At 39.0% G+C, this 11,989-nt stretch overlaps 1 protein-coding gene and 1 pseudogene across 1 annotated transcript; both read right to left on the minus strand.

Annotated features, from left to right (window-relative positions):
- Positions 1-1,249: 1,249 nt before the first annotated feature.
- Positions 1,250-2,194, minus strand: LOC116521890 (olfactory receptor 49-like). The gene has a single exon (XM_032236530.1). The coding sequence runs from the start codon at positions 2,192-2,194 to the stop codon at positions 1,250-1,252; it is 945 nt and encodes a 314-aa protein (XP_032092421.1).
- Positions 2,195-8,099: 5,905 nt separating this feature from the next.
- Positions 8,100-9,045, minus strand: LOC116521892 (annotated as a pseudogene).
- Between the last annotated feature and the right edge of the window lie 2,944 nt (positions 9,046-11,989).

Below are 11,989 nucleotides of genomic sequence, written 5' to 3' on the forward strand. Positions count from 1 at the left end.
AAAGTTTCCTTCATTCTTTTTCTTCTCCCTCCTCCTCCTTCCTCCCTCTCTGCCTCCCACCCCCCCCACTCAAACAGACACATGGACACAGAGAAGTTGGATTGGACTATCTCTCCTACCCCCTTCCCTCTCTCTCTCACTCTCTCTCAAACAAACACAATCACAGAAGTTGGATTGGAGCCGATCCGAGCCTTTGATTGCAGGCGGAGCCACGTTGTCTTTTCAAACTTGTAATCAGTGAGGCTGGGTTTATATAATTTTATCTCTCTCACTCTGATTTTGTGTGTGTGTGTGTGTGTGTGTTTGTGTGTGTGTTTGAAAAGACAACGTGGCTCTGCCTGCAATCAACTACACTTGGGGAGGGATCTACACTTGAGGATGAAGTTTGAATTCCTCCCCCTCCCTCTGACCCACACGTAACTTTCCCACTGTTTCAGAGAGGATTTCAACTCTGCTCTTGCCTGTCATCATGAAAAAAAAATGTAAAAGGAAAAAGGCAAGAGGTGAGGTCCGGCTGAGCAAGTTGCTGCCAGTATCACCATGGATGACACAGCTTAATTGTTTAAAAAAGCCTCTAAAAAAAGCGCCCTCTGTTATAGCCCAGCAACAGCCTGTGCTGCGTTCTAATTGGTCGGGCGAAGCACAGCCTGTGATTGGTGGTTGTAATGACAGTTAAATGACAGTTGGTACCTCAGAGTATAAATACTGTGACAGTTGTAACTCATTCTGAATCGCTGTCATCTATTAATAAACATCTACTCTCTGATTCCATGGCTCCTGCTTTTTTCCCCCTCAAATGTTCCCTGTTACCAGCTCTCTGATTGGCTGGTCATTGTTGACCAGCAACCCAGTTGCTTTGGGCTCGAGTATAAATACCCTGACAGTTGCAGGGACGTTTTGAATCGCTTGTCATCTCGCAATAAACATCTTACTCTCTGATTCCATGGCTCCTGCGTCTATCCCTCACAACATATATATAAAACCCTCTACAGGAGAAGGCAGGAGCACAAAGTCATCCACGGTTACTCTGGCAGCAACTATCTCAGCCTGACCCCAGCTCTTGCCTTTTTCCTTTTACATTGTTTTTTTCTTTTCATGATGACAATGGTGAGGCTTTGCCTCCCCTGCCTCCTCTGACTGCACGTCCCTGCTAAGTGGGTGATTATTATGTCTGAAGGCAACATATGTTATATGTTAATGTCTAAGACATTAAATCTGAAAATCAACTTAGCGCCACACCAATAGCAAATCATCTCAATTTCTTGCAATACCCAACCCATTGTCTCAATTCAGCCTTCAAAGCATCTTGCACCTGTCTGTTCCTCAAACAGTATATGATTGGGATGAGAAGAGGAACCATAACAGTATTCAGAAGAGCCACCATTTTGTTGTAATCCAATCCAATGGTGCCTTTCGGCTTGATGTACATGAAAATGCAACTGCTGTAAGCGAGGGTGACCACGGTCAAGTGAGAAACACAGGTGGAGAAGGTCTTCTTCCTCCCTGTGGTGGATGGGATGCGTAGAATGGTGGAAACGATTTTGACGTAAGAGACAATGTTGACACTTAAAGTCCCAAGGAGAGAGAATAGGGCAATCAAAAAACTAATCATCTCTAGGAAACTGGTGTCAACACATACCAGTTTCATTAAGGGCCCACTGTCACAAAAGAAATGATTCATGACGTTTGGACCACAAAACGGCATCAGAAAAAAATGAATGGATGAAGGTAGAATAAGTGATATTCCCCCAGCGACGCAAGAAATGACCAACATCAAGCAAATTTGGGTATTCATGATGGTTGGGTAGTGAAGAGGGTTACAGATGGCTATGTATCGATCAACGGACATTATGGCCCCTAAAAGGAACTCAGTAGTACCAAGGGCCAAATACAGAAATGTCTGTAAGAAGCAACCAACTAAAGAGATGCTCTTACTCCCAGTAGCTATGTTGACTAGTGCTTTGGGAATTACAGTACTCATATACAAAATATCTACCCATGCCAAATATCGGAGGAAGAAATACATAGGGCTACAGAGCTGAACATTCACTTGTGTGATAATAATAATCAACATGTTTCCTATTAAAGTCAAAAGATAAATTCCAAACAGCAGGAGAAAAAGGCTAACCTCAAGGGGAAAGTTGTCAGTCAGCCCCAACAATATGAATTCACTCACTGCGGTCCTATTTGTCATCAGTCCATTCCTAAAAACAATGTGAAAGTTTTAATTTTCCCCTCTCCTTTCTTCTTTTTATTGCATGTTTCAAATGAGCATCAGCTTATCTGGTTCCATTCTTTGCATTATTAACAAAGAAAAGTTAAAACCTGATGGTGTGAATCAAAGCAAGATTCCTCTAATATGTTATTCTAAGAACTCCATATCCTTATCGTGGAATTCCAGGTGTGGTTAGTCTCAGGTGGAGTTAGATGGGATCTCTCCATGTTTCAATCTGTCAAAAACAATTCATCCTTTTGGACACGCAAAGATCTGTCTTGGGATGATGGTTTCTTTGGGGGGTGGGTGGGTTATTTCACCTTTGTTCTGTTTTCTCCAGTCTGTTTTTCTGAGATGGTTCCAAATTCTCTTTTGGTTCCTTTACCTAAAACCAATGTGAATAGATGAATGTGAGCAAACCCAATGTGAATTGACAAAGATGAGTGTGTATCTATGTCTGTGTGTCTCTGTGTGTTTGTGTGAGAGAGAGAGAGAGTTAAAGCTACAATATATGAAGAACAGTTGCAGGAATTGGTTATATCAAGTATAATGAAAAAGAGGTATTGTCTGGAACATTCTACCATACATGGTGAACATGCTCCATCACAAGGAAATATTGGTGTAAAATTCAGAAATTGATGGAGGAAATTACAGCGCAAAAGATAGAATTGAATCTTGAATCGTTCTTATTAGGAATATTAGACCTGAAAATGGACAAAAAAATTAAATACATAATACTATACATACTCACTGCAGTTAAAATCACCTTCACACAAAACTGGAAACAAATAAATACACCCGAAGGTGAAACAATAATAGAAAGGTACTCAAATGTGCAGAGATGGACAAAATGATCATGGAACTAAAAGAGAGTGAAGAATCGGATTTCTATAAAATATGAAACAGAATGTATAAGTGGCTAGAAAACAGAAATCAAAATTGGAAATAGAAGTCTTTGTTTGTGTTCCTCCTAAACTAGTATTGAATAAAAATAAAACCAAAGCTACTAATTACTATTAAAATATTGAGCACAATGCAAATATAATGGTGATATAAACAATATTATTACAAGGATTACTAAAATTGTTATTACGCTATTACAGAAGTTAAAATCAAATACAAATACAATAGCAGAGTTGGAAGGGACCTTGCCGGTGTTCTAGTACAACCCCCTGCCTAGGCAGGAAACCCTACCATTTCAGAAAAATGTCTATCCAACATCTTCTTAAAGACTTCCTGTGTTCGGGCATTTGCAACTTCTGGAGGCAAGCTGTTCCACTGATTAATTGTTCTAACTGTCAGGCTATTTCTCGTTAGTTGCTTCTCTCCTTGATGCGTTTCCACCCATTGCTTCTTGTCCTGCCTTCAGATGCTTTGGAGAATCGGGTGACTTCCCACTTCTTTGCAACAGCCCCTCAGATATTGTAACACTACTATCATGCCTCCCCCAGTCCTTCTTTTCATTGAACTAGAAACAATGAGTGGCATTGCAACCACTTATTGTGTGGCTTATGTGTAGCATGAAGTAGGCATTCATGGTTTGCAAACCATCATTTTTGAGTAGTATCATGTGCAACTTTCATCACTTGTGTCTTAATTTAAGAACAATAAAGGCATTTGAAGTTGGGTTCACTAAGTTATCTTGTATATTCCTATTTTAATATTAGAACTATATATAATTTATATTTGCTTCCAAAGCAGTCCCAAGCATTACAAATCAGAAATTTCCTGACTTAATCTTGTTTTGAACTCCGAAATCCATTTCTTAGTTTTACAAAGTAATATTTCAGCTCACCACTCTTGAGAATTACAAACTTTCAAAAATGCAGAAAACACCAACCCCCTTTCAAACTGCACTAAAAAAAATATGCACACTTTTTTCAAGATCCTTCTGGCATTCGTCATCTCAATCACCCTGATAAGATCAATATTCTAGATTATCATTTTAATGCCGTTACAAAACAGAAGCAAAGCAAAAATATCCAACGTTCACTAGCTAATAAATTATTGGTTAGATATAGTATCTTCATCACTTGGAATAATATCTATCATCGTTGTATCTGCATAATTTTTGTAACCCCTTGCCTTTTTTAATGTAGTAAGAATCATTTTCTAGATTATTAAACTATGCATATTTTGCTTTTAAATCAGAAGCAAAGAAAATGTATACTTAAAATATTACCCCTTAATTCATTGTTTTTTGGGGAAGAAGCACAGCATGCTCCATTTTCAGTGCTCTTGAGAAATTGCCTTGTCTTCTTGGTTCACAGCTGGACTCCTTTCTAATTCATCTGTCTTTTTCTTCTGTAGCTTTTTATGGCAATGAAGATAGAGACCATCTCTCATTAAGTACTAGATTTGGTTATTGTTTTGAAGTCCATGGTGCATGAGGTATTCAAGATTAGCTAATGCAATTCCTCAGGGACTTAGGGAAAAAGTATTATGCTAATTAGTCAATACTAATGTTGGATGGTTTTAAATTAATATTATCCTTAGTATTTATTTGAGAGCTATGTTTCAATGGATTTGATTGCTTATCACACAGTTTAAATGCAACCCATCAAAATCCAAGTCAACCCAAGGCATTTTGCAATCATTCCCAAGGGATGTGCATACCTGTCCCCACTTCAGTTGAAGATTGATTTGATGATCCATTCAATTCAGATCAAAGAATACAAATCAGTCCTCTCTCAATCCCTTTGGAGTAGAAAATTAGAAATACAATTTTTGCAAAACTCATTGAAAATGGTGAAAATTGATTTGGTTGTCTCTACTTCCACTGGCCAATGTCAATAAAACTGACCCTGGGACAGTGGATTCAGATAGAAGGTGCCTGCGGAAGAATTGCAGAGCATCACAGAACCGAATGAGAACTTGGTAGTCAATATCTATTTTTGCTCTGGAATCATATTTCTTTTATCTAAGTATAGTTTTGCTTGAATTTTAATTCATTCAAGAACACCCCCCTTCTTTCAATCTTTCCTTGATATTTGGATACCAAATTGTTGTGGCCCAGCAGGAGCTGTTGGAGCTACCAACAGATTCCGATATCGAGGGTCCCTATGAGTTGACTCTAGAACAGTGTTTTTCAACCTTTTTTGTGCAAAGGCACACTTTTTTCATGAAAAAAATCACGAGGCACACCACCATTAGAAAATGTTAAAAAAATTTAACTCTGTGCCTATATTGACTATATATAAAGTAATTTTCCCACGGCACACCTTACACTATGTCACGGCACACTAGTGTGCCATGGCACAGTGGTTGAAAAACACTGCTCTAGAAGATGTGTAGGACTCTGGGCAGGGTTCAGACTCCAAGCAGTGACCAGAGAGGCTGGTTGGCCACTAGGAGGCGCCAGAGGCATGGAGCAGTGATGACGATCAAAGGGAGTCTGTCCCTGACGCCAGGCACTGGAGCAGTGGTGAAGATCGATGGGAGTCTGTCCCTGACGTCAGGCACTGGAGCAGTGGTGATGATAGAAGGGAGTTTGTCCCTGATGTCAGGCACTGGAGCAGTGGTGACGATCGAAGGGAGTTTGTCCTACACCCGGCAGAGGGGGGCAGAGGAGCAAAGGCAGAAATTACGGAGACTGACTCATAGGAGATAATCAGGCCCAGGTGGTTGTGATTTGGTTCCTCCCAAGAGAGTATATAAGAAGAGACTTTGGGAGGAGACCTTTTGTAGGACACAACCGTTATACTAGGCTGGAGAAACTCTTGTGTTTATCTCTTATCTGTGGGAGTCTGGATTGCCGCCAAAGTCTTGTCTGTGAGTAATTACTGTGAATAAAGCATGGCTAACAGTAAGCTTGTGTCGGCGTGACTCACCAGACGGAGGGGTGTGTGTGAACACCAAATGGGGTATAAAAATGAGAACTATGAAAAATGAGATCTTCAGAGGTGGGCCGCACATACTTTAAAACCAGTTCACTGAAAACTTAAACTCGTACACCTTCCACATTTGAGTACAACAACTCAAACAAGGCTTTTCTGGTGGGGGAGGCTTGTTTCACACCTGCTATGTCCATGATTGTGAAGCCTTGGCATGTGTGGTGGCCATAGGTGGCACCTGGAGCCATATTTGCTAGCATGCAAGCCATCAGCTCTGGAGTCCATGCGCATGCAGGCCAGCTGATTTTCCAAAGGGTTGAGGGAGGCTGTTTCAGCCCTCACCATGCTTCAGGAGAGACTCCGGGGGCTGGGAAGGCTGAAAAACGGTCCCAACAGGCCAACTGGAAGTTCAGGAACACAATTTCTTGCACACTGTAAACTATGCTGGATTAAACACAGTTAGCAGGATGGGCAAGGTATACTAATAAGCTGGACAGGGGTGTGGGGCGAGCATGCTGGAAAGTGGGATATGTAGGACTGGATAATATTGGGGCGGCTGGATGGGGCTAGCTGGTGCTCAGAACTACCAGTCCAGGGAAACTAGTCCGAACCGGCGGCATAGCACCACTGAAGGTCTTGAACACCATCTTCCGACAATATGCCAAAGAAACATTGCCCGAATTTTTGATAGGTTTTGAGACATGACATGCTATAACTGTGAACCTGTGTGTTGGTTTCAACTAATTAACAAAATCACTAGGTTAGAATTTCTTTGATTCATTTTATTTATGAAGCCTGTTTGCAATCCACATCCTATTGAGGTGACTGTGGGCAGCTTACAAACATGAATTTCTACAAACTCTAGCCCCAGATCTCATGTTTCATGCCTTTCCTATGTATTTTCTGTTACATTCCGGTTTATTCCGGATTATGGAGTTATGATATTCCATAATCACAGACCTCCATTCCCCACTTCTTTTCTTCGTGTTGGCATAAAACGTCAAGAGGAATAGCCATATTCACCAATAGTCACTCAATACGTGAACCAAGACAAAATCTTTTATTGTATTGCATATGATCCACACAAAGAGCCTATTAGTAAAATACATTTGGAGACAATAAACAATTAGCAGAGGGTAGCTGTATGTCATAGAACTATGAGTTATTGTGAGCAAGAGAAAGGAAAGAAGGTCTTCCCTACCTTATTCCCACAATATGCCAAGGGAACTTTGCGTGAATTCTTGGTAGGCCTTGAGAAATGAGATCCTACAATTTCAAAAGTTCATAAGCTTGTGGGTTGGTGTGAATTAACCAACAAATACCACTTTCTTAGAAGTTTGTTCTATTCATTTTATTTATTACACCAATTTGTTTCCTACCTCATATTGAAGTAACTATAGGAAGCTTACAAACATAAATTTCTACGTTCCCTATCCCTGAATAACATGTTTCATGCCTTCCCGGTGGATTTTCTGTTCTATTCAGGTTTATTCTGAATCATTGGTGACATTCCATAATCACACACCTCCATTACCCACTTCCGTTTTTCTCTTTGGGATATTAACTTCAAGAGGAATTGCCACATTCAGCAATATTGACTCCATACATCAATCAAGACTGAATCTTTTATTGTAATTCCAACCAAAGGACCTACTAATAAAACATACTTGGACACAATTAGCATAGGGTAGCTGTATGTTCTGCTTCAGAAGATGGTAAGAGCTTTGAGGAAGTTTTAGGTGAAGTTCTCATGTTTCCTATGTCAAACTATGTAGAACCAGATGTGTTTTCTAAATTCTCACCCAGGAGAAGTTGGCAGTTGTCTTTTTCCATTGTTCTTCACTAGCAACCAACTGTTCAGGGATTCTGCCTTTTATTACAATCAGATGTTTCCATCCCTGATTACTCCATCCTCTATTCATTCTCAAGTGCCCTTCAAAGACCATCTCAGTGGGTGATTATTATGTCTGAAGGCAACATATGCTATAGCTTAACAATGCATTCTAAGACATTAAATCTGATATTCTACTTGGAGCAAAAGCAATAGCAAATCATCTCGATTTCTTGAAAAACCCAACCCATTGTCTCAATTCAGCCTTCAGAGCATCTTGCACTTGTCTGTTCCTCAAACAGAGTATGATTGGGAGGAGAAAGAGAACCATAACAATATTCAGAAGAGCCACCGTTTTAGTTGTAATCCAATCCAATGGTGCCTTTCGGCTTGATGTACATGAAAATGCAACTGCTGTAAGCGAGGGTGACTATGGTCATTTGGGAAGCACAAGTGGAGAAGGTCTTCTTCCTCCCTGTGGTGGATGGGATGCGCAGAATGGTGGAAACGATTTTGATGTAAGAGACAATGTTGACAATTAAGGTCCCAAGGACAGAGAATACGGAAAGCCCAAAATGAAGCATCTCTAGGAAGCTGGTGTCAACACATACCAGTTTCACTAAGGGTCCATTGTCACAAAAGAAATGATTCATGACGTTAGGACCACAAAACGGCATCAGAAATAAAGGAATGCATGCAACTAGAATGAGTGATATCCCCCCAAACCAGCAACAAATGACCAATAATGAGCAAATGTGGGTATTCATGATGGTTGGGTAGTGAAGAGGGTTACAGATGGCTATGTATCGATCAACCGACATTATGGCACCTAAAAGGAACTCAGTGGTACCAAGGGCCAAATACAGAAATGTCTGTACGAAGCAACCAACTAAAGAGATGCTCTTACTCCCAGTAGCTATGTTGACTAGTGCTTTGGGAATTACAGCACTCATGTACCCAATATCTACCCATGCCAAATATCGGAGGAAGAAATACATTGGGCTACATAGCTGAACATTCACCTGTGTGATAATAATAATCAACATGTTTCCTATTAAAGTCGAAAGATAAATTCCAAACAGCAGGAGAAAAAGGGTAACCTCAAGGGGAAAGTTGTCAGTCAGCCCCAACAATATGAATTCCCTCACTGTGGTCCTATTTGTCATCAGTCCATTCCTAAAAACAGTGTCAAAGTTTTAATTTTCCAATCTCCCTTCTTCTTTTATTTCATGTTTCAAATGAGCATCAGCTTATCCGTTTCCATTCTTTGCATTACTAACAAAGATAAGTTAAAACCTGATGGTTTGAATCAAAGCAAGATTCTTCTAATATGTTATTCTAAGAACTCCATATGCCTTATCGTCGGAATTCCAGGTGTGGTTAATTTAAGTTGGAGTTAGATGGGATCTCTCTATGTTTCAATCTGTCACAAACAATTCATCCTTGTGGGCACGCAAAGATCTGTCTTGGGGTGATGATTTCTTTGTGGGGGGGGTATTTCACCTTTGTTCTGTTTTCTCCAGTCTGTTTTTCTGAGATGGTTCCAAATTGTCTTTTGATTCCTTTACCTAAAACCAATGTGAATAGATCAATGTGAGCAAAACCAATGTGTATAGACAAAGATGGGTGTGTCTGTGTCTGTGTTTCTCTCTGTGTGTGTATGAGTAAAAGGTAAATATATGAAGAACAGTTGCAGGAATCGGGTATATCTAGTATAATGAAAAGGAGGTCTAGGCTGGAACATTTTACCATACGTGGTGGACATGCTCCAAATCAAGGAAATATTGGTGTAAAATTCAGAAATGGCTGGAAGAAATTACAGCGCAAAAGATAGAATTGAATCTTGAATCGTTCTTATTAGGAATATTAGACCTGAAAATGGACAAAAAAATTCAATACATAATACTACACATACTCACTGCAGTTAAAATCACCTTCACACAAAACTGGAAACAAATCAATATACCCGCAGGTGAAACAATAATTAGAAAGGTACTTGAATGTGCAGAGATGGACAAAATGACCATGCAATTAAAAGAGAGTGAAGAATCGGATTTCTATATAATATGGAATAGAATTTATAAGTGGCTAGAAAACGGAAGACAAAATTGGAAATAGAAGTCTTTGTTTGTGTTTTTCCCCCTAAACTAGTATTGAATAAAAATAAAACCAAAGCTACTAATTACTATTAAAATATTGAGCACAATGCAAATATAATGGTGATATAAACAATTAATATTATTACAAAGATTAGTACAATTGTTATTACACTATTACAGAAGTTAAAATCAAATACAAAAACAATAGCAGATTTGGAAGGAAACTTGGAGATCTTCTAGTCCAACCCTATGACTAGGCAGGAAACCCTATACCGTTTCAGACAAATGGCTATCCAACATCTTCTTAAAGACTTCCAGTATTGGAGCATGCACAACTTCTGTAGGCAACTTCTGTTCCACTGATTAATTGTTCTAACTATCAGGCTATTTCTCATTAATTGCTTCTCCCCTTGATCAGTTACCACCCATTGCTTCTTGTCCAGCCTTCAGATGCTTTGGAGAATCGAGTGACCTTCCACTTCTTTGCAACAGCCCCTCAGATATTGGAACACTGCTATCATGCCTCCCCCAGTCCTTCTTTTCATTGAACTAGAAACAACGAGTGGCATTGCACCCAGTTATTGTGTGGCTTATGTGTAGCATGAAGTAGGCATTCATGGTTTGCAAACCATCATTTTTGAGTAGTAAAATGTGCAACTTTCACCACTTGTGTCTTAATTTAAGAACAATAAAGGCATTTGCAGTTGGTTTCACTAAGTTACCTTGTATATTCCTATGTTAATATTAGAACTAGATATAATTTATATTTGCTTCCAAAGCAGTCCCAAGCATTACAAATCAGAAATTTCCTGACTTAATCTTCTTTTGAACTCCGAAATCCGTTTCTTAGTTTTACAAAGTAATATTTCAGCTCACTACTCTTTAAAATTACAAACATTAAAAAATGCAAAAAACACCCACCCCCTTGCAAACTACACTTAAAAAAACAAGCACACTTTTTTCAAGATCCTTGTTATATTTGTCATCTCAATCACCCTGATAAAATCAATAGTCTAATTTTAATACAGTTACAAACCAGAAGCAAAGCGAAAAAAATCCAAATTTCACTCGCTAATATATTTTTGGTTAGATATAGTATGTTCACCACTTGGAATCGTATCAATCATCCTGGTATCTGCATACTTTTTGTAACCCCTATGCCCTTTTTAATATAGTAAGAAAACATTTTCTAGATTATTAAACTATGCATATTTTGCTTATAAATCAGAAGCAAAGAAAATATATACTTAAAATATTACCCCTTAATTCATTGTTTTTTGGGGAAGAAGCACAGCATGCTCCATTTTCAGGGCTCTTGAGAAATTGCCTTGTCTTCTTGGTCCACAGCTGGATTCCTTTCTAATTTGTCTGTCTTTTTCTTCTGTATCTTTTTATGACAATGAAGATTGAGGCCACCTCTCATTAAATACTAGATATGGTTATTGTTTTGAAGTCCATTATTGTGGTGAATGAGGTATTGAAGATTGGCTAATGCAATTCCTCAGAGACTCAGGGAAAAAAGTATTATACTAATTAGTCAATACTAATGTTGGATGGTTTTAAATTAGTATTATCCTTAGTATTTATTTGAGAGCTGTCAGGCCTGCAATTATATTCCTTTTAGAATTTTGGCCTGCCACACTTTCTCTTATTTCATTTTGCTGTTTCATTAGTATAGTTGATGGGAGGGGGGAATAGAAGGAGTAGGATTGTGGGATGTATTGTTTTCATTCTTTACTAGATGTCAAGGTCATGTTTTGTCTCCGTACTTTTACACCTGACGGGAAGTAGCTGGGTGTGGATGCCAGCGTGGAAGAATAAGATTGGACCATGTGATGGATTGTGGGTGTGGGGACAAGATCATAAACTTTTAACTGGGTGGGATTCTGATGTAATTTCGAGAATTGGGATTACACAGATGTGCTAAGATGTCTTCTTTATTAAATTGGAACTTTAAGGATCGTTTTGCCTTGGACTCTGATTTAATTCTACATGATACTTGGAATGCTGA

This window comes from Thamnophis elegans, chromosome Z (assembly GCF_009769535.1).
Source record: "Thamnophis elegans isolate rThaEle1 chromosome Z, rThaEle1.pri, whole genome shotgun sequence".
Classification (NCBI taxonomy): domain Eukaryota; kingdom Metazoa; phylum Chordata; class Lepidosauria; order Squamata; family Colubridae; genus Thamnophis; species Thamnophis elegans.

Bases quoted from the DNA above. Each gene is read 5' to 3' on its own strand.
- LOC116521890 (XM_032236530.1), bottom strand. From the start codon at position 2,194: ATGACAAATAGGACCGCAGTGAGTGAATTCATATTGTTGGGGCTGACT.